General features: G+C 37.2%; 1 protein-coding gene and 1 long non-coding RNA gene across 12 annotated transcripts; both read right to left on the bottom strand.

Moving 5' to 3' along the window:
* Positions 1-174: 174 nt before the first annotated feature.
* LOC110762671 (uncharacterized) lies at positions 175-3,322 on the bottom strand. Of its 10 annotated transcripts, none has more exons than XR_015833103.1 (4): positions 3,135-3,322; positions 1,457-2,769; positions 1,136-1,285; positions 175-1,021 (listed from the first exon to the last, which is right to left on the bottom strand). It is a non-coding gene; the product is annotated as an uncharacterized LOC110762671 (long non-coding RNA). The 10 variants fall into 10 exon arrangements; XR_002527610.2 differs by having other exon boundaries at positions 1,457-2,062; positions 2,699-3,314; XR_002527609.2 differs by having other exon boundaries at positions 1,457-2,062; positions 3,135-3,313.
* Positions 3,323-4,673: 1,351 nt separating this feature from the next.
* Positions 4,674-11,575, bottom strand: LOC110762669 (L-type lectin-domain containing receptor kinase IX.1-like). Of its 2 annotated transcripts, XM_088247511.1 has the most exons (3): positions 11,030-11,575; position 7,275; positions 4,674-6,497 (listed from the first exon to the last, which is right to left on the bottom strand). In XM_088247511.1, exons 1-3 carry the CDS (start codon positions 11,393-11,395, stop codon positions 4,897-4,899), a joined length of 1,968 nt encoding a protein of 655 aa, XP_088103637.1. In that variant the 5' UTR covers positions 11,396-11,575; the 3' UTR covers positions 4,674-4,896. The 2 variants fall into 2 exon arrangements, with proteins under 2 accessions (XP_088103637.1, XP_088103636.1); XM_088247510.1 differs by lacking the exon at position 7,275 and having other exon boundaries at positions 4,674-6,455; positions 11,182-11,572.
* Positions 11,576-13,572: the final 1,997 nt, after the last annotated feature.

Here is a 13,572-nt window from a genome sequence, read left to right as displayed (position 1 = left end):
AAAGTGGGTCACTTAACTAAATTACTGACCTACTTAGTTGGTCACTAATGTATTTGAAAAATTCGTAACTAATTGGTTTATTTTCCCTGTTCTTTGTTGTGCAACAATATATGAAATAACATCTAATTCTTTTTCATACATAGTGCTGTGGAAACAATTTTGATAATAAAAAAATAGTATAAAATAATTCATTGCATTTAAAAAATATCAACATTCTTCCACCAAATTCACAAGCTATCCAAGTTTGAACAAATTCAAATCCAAGTCTAGACATACATCTCTCTCAAAAACAAACCTAGATGACTCTACAACCCAACCTAGCTATGTCAATTGATCCAAAAACATAAAAATATGATTCACCACAGTTGACTGACTGCAAGCTTCTGCTCTTCTGGTGGAACCTTCAACAAGAAGCATATTATCCATCTGGTTGCACCTTCAACTCTTTTACCAACTGTTACCAAACTATGTGATCCATCTGACCTGCACCACCAAGTCATGAATTAAAAAATGAAAATAAATGGCATAAAAAATGTAAAGCAACTTACAATGAGACATTGCGGTTCAATTGTTCATAAGATTTCCGTTGTTTCTCATATGAAGAGACACTTGTTTCTCATATGAAGTGACATTTTCATCACTGAGCTCTCTTTTAGCATTAAGGAATTTGGCATATTCATGCTCCATTTTGCAAAGTGACTAAAAGTATCACGAAAATGCATTAATTACAATCAAAACCAGTATTCCACTATTGATATAAAGAAACAGATATCATTAGCAAGAAAATAAATTAGAAGCTCTGTCCAACATAGATAAAGCATACGTATAAGGTGCAAAATCAACATCTAACCCTCTAGACCCAGAAAGAAAGATAGAAAAGTAAAACTATCTTAAGCTAGGCCACATAACTCTTACAGAATGCTCGGATTGAAGTAGTTCTGCTGCTGCACCATAATATGTTTGAAATGCTTGTTGTGAAGAATTTTTTATGCCCTGTTGTGATATTGAGGCCCTTAAAAAACTGTGGCAAAATGTCAGGATAGATACTATAGAATAGAAGGTAGCAAGATCTTGACGCAGATCAAACCAAAATAGTGAAATGTGAAATAATGAAACAAACCAAAGGGATTCATACCTCTTCATGAATTTCAGGCTCAGAGAGTGGAAGGTTAAGAAACCTTCTTCCCTGCCGAGCAAAACTAGCAAGAAGAGTCAAATTTGTCTGAGTAGTATCCCGATCCTTAAGTGTTCTCCACTGGTAGATCCTTTAAATTAATACTTATCACTGCTTAAAATGAACATAAGACAAGATTTTAAGTTTAGTCAGGCCATGAGTAGAGAAACCAATATTGTTACCACTAAACAGCAATGTACAAAGTCAGCATATATTATTGAGTTTTCAATAAACATGAGACAATTTTTCAAGAATTTCTATAAAAGGAAAGAGTGTCTTTACCTCTGGATCAGACTCTTCAAACTCAAATTCTGATGATCTCTTACCTGCAACTACTGAACCTGCAGCTAAATATGTGAATCATGCACCTTAGGATTAGAAAAAAAGAAAAAAGGCATCCACCACAAAACAATCAGAACATTGTGCATTGATTGATCCAATTGAAGAAAAAAGGCATCCAACAAAAAATAATCAGATCAGAACATGTCTTTGGAGTTCCTCTTCATTGATGAATATACATCTTCCAATTTCTTACAAATAGATTAAGATTGTGCAAAATACACTCCCCATAAACAAAATCAGAGTCAAGTGACGCATGCCATTTACATTGACCTAAAACCTAATCAAAAGAAAATATTCCATAAAATAATGCAATAACATCATAAATTAGAAAATCTCTGACAACATCAGTTGCATGTAACTTTCTGCAAATGCATGCCTCAAAACTAAGAATGTACATACTCGCTTTGGTCATATTGATAAGAACACTGTTAAACATGCAGAGTGTCCCTTTCACCTTGTCAAGGACAATCCTATGAAAAGCTCTGGTTGATGAGCATCAAGCTTGCTCTTTTCTGTAAGACTCCAATCAAATTTTGCCCAAACCCTCTACAACATGAAACATCAAACACATAACAATCCTCGAACCCCAAGAATCAGATTCCAACTAATAAATTGATAATTGAAAAACCGGTACAACACCTTCATTTAAATTATCAGAATTTAAGTAACTTGATGATGGTTGTTATGATGCCAGGCCACACTAATAATTTGTCTGCTAAGTAATCAACTCCCCGAAAAAAATTCAAGAAGACAGGAGAAGGAACATATGGAAAGCAAGTATACAACATGCCAATAAAGCAGTAGTTTTTCTAATTAGGAGCGATACCATTCATCCCTCTCAAAGTAAATTAAAAGAAGCATAAACAACTTTAATCCATATCATTTTAATTGCTGAAGATCTGACTTCTCGAGATTCTGCTGCTAAGTCTATTTGTATGAAAAGCTGAAGTAAGAACAAAGAGAAATGTTTAAAAAAACTATATCCTAGGAGACACATAATACATACATCCAAGAAACAAAGGCATATCATATACTTGGATGAGAGAAGCACCATATCTTGTCTTAAAGATCCTTTCCAAAACAGTAACCAATGTGCTTTCTAGACCAGATAATATCATAAGAAACAATCGATGGAAATAGTAGATATGATAAAAAGTAAAACCAAATTGATATCACATATACCAATGACAAGCATATGCAAAATCCCGCATGTCATGAACACCAGGCCAGTTTCCTCCAATTTTTATGCAAATCTGAATCCAAATGTCAAGTAAACAATTTCGCTTAAATTCAATGTAAAAATCTACAATCCAGCAACACTTCTACTACAGATAAACTAAGTAACAAGAATTAACTAAGAGCCGCTCCTTTGCTCTCCGATTTTCCCCAATTTTCCATATCTCTGTTTTTGAAACCCTAAATCATTGCTCCGTTGCTCAATTTCAGAAAGACGTGTTTAAACATGAAATCAAAATCAGATTCTAATACAAATCATTAAAAAAAAAGGCAAAACAATAAGAGAATACAGCAAATCTGAACCCCAAAGTAACAATCTTTTTCATGCGGTAAAACTAATCGAACACCAAAATCGAAATTGAAAGAGAAATCAAAATTGAACCTAAAATCAAGCTCTGCCCGAGTAACAAACGAAAACCTAGCTCGCTCTGGTCTCATCTCGCGCTGGTCTCGCTCCGTCTTTTTTTTTTCTATTTGATGCAGTACCCTCCGTATTTTGAAAAAAATAAATAAATAAATCAAGTTTAAAAAAGGGGACGTCACTGATGTATCAAATAAGAGAAGGAAGGCTACCTTGGCATATGTGTTCGTCACTAATAACTTAATTTAAGTTGTTTTTGGTGACTAATTTAAATACTGGTCAGAAAATTTAGTCAATAAAAATTAAAAATTAGATGCCAATCATTTTAGTGATCGTATAGTATTATTAGTTATTAAATTTACTGTATTTGTTTGTGACCAGTATTCATTTGGTCACAAGGAAATTGGTCATTGTAGTCTTGAAGCTTGAGGTTATGGATAGTTGAGATACTGAATCACCTTGTGGATATGCAGGCATCTCATGTGGAAGTGGAGGCAATGACGCTTCAAACTGGAGAACTTTCAACACTTGTCCTGCTTTTGGCCTTTCCTTGCTGATTTTCAAATTCAATATCATTTCATTAAATTACAATATAAAAAACAAGTTTTACCTTAGAGATTAATCAAGCATGTTCCTACTAAGATTATTAATCTGCAGAGCGAATTAAATAAGAAACTCTGATCAGTTCAATTTTCCAAATGCAAATCACTTAAGCTAATTTCAAGAAGAAAGATTTTCTTTTTTTCTTTTTTTCGGTCTGAAACTGAAAATATTAATGGCAACAATTCCTTTGAGAAATTTAGTAGAAAATTTTGTAGAAATTGTGAAAGTTGTGGGCTTTTGTTAGCAATGCCTAAGGGTCTGAACTCAATTAGACCACATAAATTTTAATTGTCTTGCTCAATCCACCAACTCACTCAATCAATGAAAAACCTCACATTAACAGATTTCTTTCTTGAGGTTTTCTCGGTGAGACCAAATGATGTCATTTTTAAAAATTAATAACGGTATTATGGGAAATGGGAAATTTTATTAAAGTCAATTTTCTGCTTGAAAAGCGACTTAGAGGTTGTTTTTAAAAGATGTTGTCAAGAGGTCATTGCTTTTTAAATAATTTGAATATTTGATTTTTACCGAACACCGTAAATTGCTTAACTTTAAAGTAAAGCATATTTGTGGCCAAAAAAAGTATTCCCAAACGGGACGACCAAGGATTTAAGGTATGCCTTCATTCCTCTCTGTTTCACATCATCCTCTTAAAATTCTTTTATTTATGGATTAATTTTTGTTTTAAGTAACTTAATTCATAGTATGACCAATTTTGAATAAAGGAACTTTCTGTTCAATGTTCAAAACCCTACCAAATTTCTACAATGACTTTTATTCATTTTAAATAACTATTTGGTTTCTTTTCTATTCTATGAAAGGTCATAAGTTTCTTTTCAACAAAGCCTTGTTTGAAAGAAAACAATGATTGTAAATTTGTAGCAAACCATATCATTTTCACCAAAATCATTAGAGATTTCATTAACATTTGAACAAGACCAAGCCAAAGTTGCTCACCGAAAGTTGACGCCGGAAAAAGGTTGGATCTAAAACAAGCTGTTCACCATGTATCTTGGTATCATGCATGTCATTTGGCACACACACCTGTACATTCAAATAAACGTTCCCCCCAACCCACTTACGCTTAATAAGAAGAATTAACACTGACATGAATATCTCTAAATTTAACTTCATCTATTTGCCCTTGAAGTTGTTTGGTGGCTGTTGTTGTACTACTTTAATGACCCACCGTTTCGAAGCTAGAAGTTAATGATAGCTGAGAGGAACCAGTTTGTTGTTGAGGTTGAGGTTGAGGCTGTGGATAATCATGCATGTCATGTGGAAGTTTAGGCAAAGGTGCTTCAAGCTGAAGAACCTTCATCACTTGCCCTGCTTTTGGTCTTTCCTTGTTGTTGGGACGAGTACACCATAATCCCACATTTAACAAGCATTCCATTTCGTTTGGAACATAATTCATATCCAATCTCTCATCAGCTGCAGAGAGCAGATTTCCGGCAAGGTACAGCTGCCAAACCCACCGAAAAAGCGGTACGTGAAATTCTTCATCCTGATAAGTCCTCCTTCCACATGCAAGTTCCAAGGCCACAACTCCAAAACTATACATGTCTGACTCTTTACTAGCCCTCCCTCCATTTGCATATTCCGGAGCTATGTAACCAAAAGTCCCTACCACTCCTGTTGACTGAGTCTTGAACCGCGGATCCACGAGCTTGGCAATCCCAAAATCACCAAGCTTAGTCTTGAAATCGTTGTCCAACAGTATATTAGCTGATTTGATATCCCTATGAAGGACGCACTTCTCTGCATCTTCATGTAGGTAATGAAGGGCTGTGGCCAAGTCTAAAGCTATCTTGTACCTGAAATCCCATTGCAAGGTTGTTCTAGAGCCGAAGAGATGCGTGTCAAGGCTGCTGTTAGGCATGTATGCATAAACAAGTAAGCACTCGCCTTGCTCATGACACCATCCAATGAATTGCACCAGGTTCCTGTGTATTAAGCGGCTTATTATTTTCACTTCGTTGATGAAGACGCTCTCATAGTGCTCAGATTCTGGGAAGATTCTCTTCACAGCAACTGTGCAGCCTAGATCTTGTATGATTCCTTTATAAACTTGTCCTGACCCTCCTTGGCCTAGCCTTCTGTCGTTTGCGAAGCCATTAGTGGCTGCAACTAATTCTTTGTAAGCAAATCGTCTTGGCAAGGCTTGCCTCTCAAGATCTGTGGAGGCTGCTGAATTGGAGTAATTTCCATGTCCATCAATCCTGTTTATCCGCTTCTTTACCACCAACCAGCATATGGCTACACCAACAATCAAAATGAAGAGAAAAACTGCAACGGCCCCAATCAAGAATAGCCTCCTCTCCTTCTTTTTGGTACTTATCTCATCTGAGTTTGAGCTGAAATCCCAGGTATATATAGCATTCCGCTCTCCGGAAAAGCCATTGGCAGTTGAAAATCCAATTGTAACCCACTCCGGGAGAACCTTTCTCAGGTCAATACGGTAAGAAAGCGAAGAGATGGCCACATTAGTATTTTTCTCGTATGTCCAAACCACAGTGAGGTTCTTGGTGGTAGCACTGTAAGTTATCTGTACGTGAGCCATCTTCCCACTGTTGCCGCGAGCATCCCAGCTGGCACTAACAACTGAGGAGATAGTATTGATATTGATCCCAACATGTGGCCCTGGTGGATCCCATTCGTTTGAGTAAGTGTCAAACTCAACCATTACAATTTGGTTTTGGGATGCTTCAAAACGAGTGGTGCTGTTTAATAATCCTAGATAAGCACCAGCAGAGTTTGGTGGAATGGGATAGTGAACTGCCAAACAAAGTGTAGAGATTTGTGTAGAGATAAGCTAGAATATGAGAATGTGAGAATGAGAGAAGATAATTTTCTGGTTTTAGAATTCTTTCTTATGTCTTACATTACTTACAATCAACACATATATATACAAGTTCCTAAGCCCCCCAAGTTAGGCAACCAACCAAGTTAGGCACCAACCTAGTTAGGCAACCAACCTAGTCAAGCCCCCCAAATATTGTAGGTGCCAAACATAGTAGGTGCCAAACATTAATTGACTACATAATCAACACATTAATTGACTACATAATTAACACATTAATTGACTACATAATTAACACTCCCCCTCAAGTTGGTGCAAAGATGTCACGCATGCCCAACTTGTCAATAGACTCATTGAAAACTCTACTTGATACTGCCTTTGTCAGAATATCAGCCAGTTGATTTTCTGAGTTTACGAACGGAAACTTAATCATCTTTTTTTCCAATTTTTCTTTGATGAAGTGTCGATCGACTTCCACATGTTTAGTACGGTCGTGTTGTACTGGATTATGTGCTATCTCGATGGCAGCTTTATTGTCACAATATAGGTTTGTGGCATTCACTTGTTTAATGCCAAGATTCTTTAGTAATCTCCGCAACCAAAGCAATTCACATACTCCTTGAGCCATTCCTCTAAACTCGGCTTCAGCACTGGATCTTGCTACAACTCTTTGTTTCTTACTCCTCCAAGTAACTAAGTTACCACCCACAAATGTAAAATATCCAGAAGTTGAACGTCTATCCGTGATACACCCTGCCCAATCAGCATCAGTGTATCCTTCAAGATCCATGTGTGTATGTTTGGAGAACATCAATCCTTTTCCAGGGGCAGTCTTCAAGTATCGCATTATCCGTATTACTCCATTCATGTGAGCTTCACTTGGTTGATGCATGAATTGGCTTACCATACTCACAGCATAAGCTATGTCAGGGCGTGTGTGGGATAGATAAATCAATCGCCCAACTAACCTTTGATACCTTTCTTTATCAGTAGGAGCTTGATCTGGATACATTCCCAATTTGTGATTCTGTTCAATAGGTGTGTCAGCTGGCTTGCAATCCAGCATTCCTGTTTCTGTCAACAAATCTAACACATACTTTCTTTGGGATAGAAATATGCCATGTTTAGATCTAGCAACCTCAATGCCAAGAAAGTATTGTAACTCACCCAGTTCCTTCATCTCAAATTCACTTCCAAGGAGCTTCTGTAGATTCTGCATCTCTTCATTGTCATTACCAGTAACCACCATATCATCTACATAGATGATCAGGGCCGTAAGCTTTCCACCACGACGCTTTAAGAACAATGTGTGATCTGAGCTACTCGGAGTGTACCCAAATCGCTTCATGGAATCAGTAAATCTCCCAAACCAGGCTCTGGGTGATTGCTTTAGCCCATACAGAGATTTTCTTAGCTTGCATACGGTATTAGGACCGGATGTCATAGGAATCCCTGGTGGTGGATCCATATATACTTCTTCTTGTAAGTCCCCATGAAGAAATGCATTTTTTACATCATATTGCAGCAGTGGCCAGTCAAGATTTGCAGCCAAGGATATGAGAACACGTACAGTATTGATTTTGGCAACTGGTGCAAACGTCTCCTGGTAGTCAATTCCATATGTTTGTGTATATCCCTTGGCCACTAATCGAGCTTTGTATCGGTCTATGGATCCATCAGCTTTGTATTTAACAGTGTATATCCACCGACATCCAACTGGTTTCTTCCCATGTGGTAAAGGAACCATTTCCCATGTAGAATTCTTTTTCAAAGCTTCCATTTCAATTTCCATTGCTTCAGTCCATCTAGAATCTGTCACAGCATCCTGCCACTTACTTGGAACACATACAGTAGATAATTGATTGACAAATGATGCATATGACTTTGACAATCTATGAGTGGACACATGGTTATTGATGGGATATTTAGATTTAGCATTAAGGTCAGGGCAATATTGAGGTTTAGGTTTTCCCCTAGTGGATCTAGGTGGAAGTGTATATGGTGCAACATTAGGTGGTTCAGTGATTACCTCAAGTACTTCTTCATCACTAGACGAATGATGCGATGGCAGGGCAGGAGGGGTTGTATTTTGTAGTTGATCATCAGGGGCATCTGGATCACCTTCTGGTTCCATAGTCTCAAGGTCTTCACTGAGGTCAGGACTGAACAAATCATGATTTTCTTCAGAATTTTCAACTCTATGAAAAAACGACCGGTCACTAGATTCTTCACGACCGGTTGCATGGGGTACTTTGTGACTGGTTGTCAATGGGTCACGACCGGTCGCCTGGGGCACTTCGTGAGAATCTTCAACGTTTTTTTCAGCATTTGTTTCGATCTTCTCTTCAAATGACAAGTCCTTCTCTTCACTCCCCCTCTCCCCCTGAAGAGAAGGGGTCTTGGAAACCATAAAGTAAGCCAAATCTTCATGAAAAGTGGTATCCATAGTGACAAAGAGTTTTTGAGTAGGAGGATGGTAACACTTGTATCCTTTTTGATTCAAGCCATATCCAACGAACACACATCGGAGGGCACATGGATCCAGCTTACTCCGTTGATGAGAAGGAACATTAGCATAAACAACACAACCGAACACACGAGGAGGCAACTTGAGGATGGTAGGAAGAGAGATGTGATGAGCCAAGGTATTTAGTGGAGTTTGGAAATTCAAAACGCTACTAGGTACCCGATTAATCACATAGACTGCAGAGAGAAGAGCATGACCCCATAAGTGGTGAGGAACAGATTTATCAAGCATGTAGGCACGGGCAACTTCAAGTAATTGGCGATTCTTCCGTTCGGCGACACCATTTTGTTGTGGAGTGAAGGGTGTGGAGGTTTGATGGATGATGCCTTGGTCCTTGAAGAATTGAGCCAAGGCACCATTTACATACTCCCCACCATTGTCGGACCGGAACACTTTGATGGATGCTTGGAACTGAGTGGTGATCATAGCATGGAATTCACGAATTGTGGTAGTAACATCACTTTTATGGGTGAGCAAGTACACCCATGTCATGCGGGTGCAGTCATCTATAAATGTAACAAACCACCTTTTGCCAGTAGAAGAGACTTTAGCAGGGCCCCAAACATCGGAGTGAATCAACTCAAAAGGAAATTCTGTTTTACTATCACTTGATGGAAATACAGTGCGATGGCTCTTGGCCAACACACAGGTTTCACACTGAAACTGAGAATCAACTAAACCTCGGAATAAAGATGGAAACAGTCGTCGAAGGTAGCCAAATGATGGATGTCCTAAGCGACGATGCCATAGCCAAATCTGTTGTTGAGCACGTGAGTTTTGAACATGGATAGCTCGTGGTGGTGATGAGACCGTCAAGGTATACAACCCCCCTCTCCTTTTACCATGCCCAATCGTCTCGTGAGTCGTAAGGTCCTGAAACTTACAATGAGAAGGATAGAATGTGGCATAACAATTATGTGAGTCAAGGAATTTCCCAACAGACAACAAATTGCATTTAATAGAGGGGACAAGTAGTGTATGAGATAAAGATAATTTAGGGGAAAGTGATATAGTCCCTTCTCCAGCAACATTAGAAGAAGCCCCATTGGCACTAGTGATGTAAGGATAATGAGATTTAGGAGATAAGGTGGAAAAAACAGTGGAGTCAAAAGTCATATGATCAGTGGCACCAGTATCAATTATCCATGTAGTAGAGCGTGTACCTGAGTCGGGGTTGGAGTCGGAGAGTAAGGCAGGAGATGGAGACTCACCGGTAGTCATGACATAAGCAGCCTTGGGTGCCATGTTGCGGGTCTTGTGTGAAAGTATGGATACGTAAATGTAGCGGAAGATTTAAAGAACACAATAGGGGTACAACAGAACAAAGTAACCAAAGGGACACAAGTTTGAATTATGTAGGGACAAGGTTATGGAAGATAAGGTTATGCATAGGCACAGCAAGGCAAGGACAAGATTTAAGCAAAGGCAAAGCAATGGCAAGGATAAGGGAAAAACAAAATTACGTAGGGATAAGTATATGCAGCGGAAGGATAAAACAACAAAGGGAACTCAACAAAAATTTTGTGTTGGAACAATATAGGAGCAAAGAAGTAAGGGCAAGATTAAGTAGAGGCAAGGTAAGGCAAGAACAAGGTAAGAGCAAGGTAAAACAAGGTTATGCAGAGGCAACCAAAATCGATTGCTCTGATACCATGCCAAACAAAGTGTAGAGATTTGTGTAGAGATAAGCTAGAATATGAGAATGTGAGAATGAGAGAAGATAATTTTCTGGTTTTAGAATTCTTTCTTATGTCTTACATTACTTACAATCAACACATATATATACAAGTTCCTAAGCCCCCCAAGTTAGGCAACCAACAAAGTTAGGCAACCAACCTAGTTAGGCAACCAACCTAGTCAAGCCCCCCAAATATTGTAGGTGCCAAACATAGTAGGTGCCAAACATTAATTGACTACATAATCAACACATTAATTGACTACATAATTAACACATTAATTGACTACATAATTAACATGAACAGGGGCAATGAAAAAGACAAGTCCATCAGCAAACACGGTCTTATTATAAGTGTCGATAACGAAAGAGAAATTAGTAGTGAAGTCTGCTAGTTTAGCAGAGTCCCATAAGTGCAAAGGTTCCGCATATGTAGCTCGGCTAGCGTGGAACATACCTGCGCCTGTGATCGTGCCGAGTTCAATCATTCCGTATGGAGAAGGCTCGGCATCACCTTCATAAAGTATGTTGTTTGCATCTCGCCCAAAGCTTTTGATGCTGAAGGAAAGTGGATGAACAATGGGTTGGAAAAAATTGAAGAACATGAAGAGAACAATAGAGCAGTTTTTCAAGGATTGAAGACGGAAAGTTGATATCCTGCTTAGAGACATCGCAATGCGACCAACAAGAACGTGAAAATCTGCAATGCAATGAATAATAGAAATGTACGTGGCAACTATAATGAAGAAGTCAGAATTATGAAGTGTAATGAAGACCAAGGATTGCCATGTTTTAAAGGGAAAGAAGCCCAAGACTTTGACATTCAAAACAAAAGCCCAAAGAAATTGAAATGGTCGACAAGCTGCAAGATGAAATCAGTTGGAAAAACAACAGTTGTTTTCAAAGGCATGGGAGTCTTTGGGCGTATTTCATACGCAATTTCTTTTTTCTCAATTCAATTGCAGTCTCCGAAGTCCTTCTTCACTGTTTCTTGACTGTTTCTTTTTTCATACTCTTTACACACGGACAAGGAAGGATTTGATGCAATACGACGAATTGATGGTAGTTTAAAAAAGAAGTCCTTCACTGTTTCTTGACTGTTTCTTTTTTCATACTCTTTACAGACGGACGAGGAAGGATTTGATGCAATACGACGAATTGATGGTAGTTTAAAAAAGAAATCCTTCTTCACTGTTTCTTCACTGTTTCTTTTTTCATACTCTTTACAGACGGATGAGGAAGGATTTGATGCAATACGACGAATTGATGGTAGTTTAAAAAAGAAGTCCTTCTTCACTGTTTCTTGACTGTTTCTTTTTTCATACTCTTTACAGACGGACAAGGAAGAATTTGATGCAATACGACGAATTGATGGTAAGCATCCGATCGGCTACTATTTATAACAATTTTTTTTTTTTTTTCCTAAAAGGACCCCAGTAAAGCCGGGCGGCTATAATTTTATCTTTTCCCAAGTACGGCTATACTGTTTATTGAAAAAAAAAAAAAAAGGACATGCCTAGTGAGTCACGTGTCAAAAGCAGTATAGATGCTCGGTTATACTGTTTTTTATAATCCTCCTTAGATATATTATAGGGATATTTTTAGAAATGTCACATGAACTTATACATCAGTTTCAACTTGTCACCTTAAAGAACATTTAAGCAAAAATGTCATCTTAAGTTTTCAAAATCCATGATTTGTCACCTGACTTTACTATAATCCAATTCTCCATCCATTTTTAAGGGTATTTTAGTCTTTCCAATATGTAAACCCTCTTTTTTATATAATTTAAATATAAAGCTATGTAAACCCTCCTGCTTGGAAAAACTAAAATACCCTTTAAAATTGATGGAAAATTGGATGATGTTAAAGTTAGATGACAAATCATGCATTTTGAAAACTTAAGGTGACATTTCGCTTAAATTTTCTTTAAGGTGACAAATTGAAACTGATGTATAAGTTCATGTGACATTTCTGCAATTATCCCTATATTATATTTAAAAGGAGTATAGTGTTTTTAAAAAAATTAAAAGAAAAGGACCCTTCTAGTTGCATTAGTTTATACTTTATAGATACTAGCCTCTATGCACGTGCTTCCGTGCCTGAGAGGCTTTTTTATAAAAAAAAATTAAATTTATTTTAGAATTAAAAAAGATAATGGGTAGATGTGTTCCATAAAAATAGGATCCATTATCTTATTTTTCTTTTTATTTTAATTTTTTTAATATGAAAGAGTGTGAATTTACCATATTATCCTCATTTAATTAATAATTTCAATTATTAATGTTCGCATTAACCAAGGGCATTTTCTGGTATTTTGAATGTTTCACCATTGTCTGCATTTTGCTTTATATATATAGATTAATTTGCTAGTTTCGACATCTCCAAAGCAGATATTAAAGAGAGAGAAATTTTATAGTAAATCAATTTGAGAGTTCAATTTTTTCTTCTTCTTTCTTTGTGGGAATGTTTGCCTTTGGTTCACCTCGTTCTCTCGAGTGCTACTAAATTATGTTATTGCATACATTATTTGTTATAGAGGATTGCATGCTGAGTTGGAGTGTTCTTGAAAATTGCTTCACCTTTCAAACAATACTTTACATGAAGAATACTATCACCTTGCTTACTACTATACTCATAAATCATTGTTTCAAAATTGTTCTTCTAGTTGGCAAAGAGATAGCAAAATCACCATCTTGCATTTTTGTTACAACAAGTAAGAAATAATCTTAGCTCCTCACATTCTTTCATAGTTAGTAAAATACGGAACGGGAAAAATATAAATAAAATACATATGTGTTTTATTCGGCAATATCTTGGAAAATTACAACTAATAAGTTCGGCCATT

This window comes from Prunus avium, chromosome 1 (genome assembly GCF_965620075.1).
Source record: "Prunus avium chromosome 1, drPruAviu1.hap1.1, whole genome shotgun sequence".
NCBI lineage: Eukaryota > Viridiplantae > Streptophyta > Magnoliopsida > Rosales > Rosaceae > Prunus > Prunus avium.
Note: the sequence above shows the minus strand (reverse complement) of the source record. Positions and strands in the feature narration are given on the sequence as shown.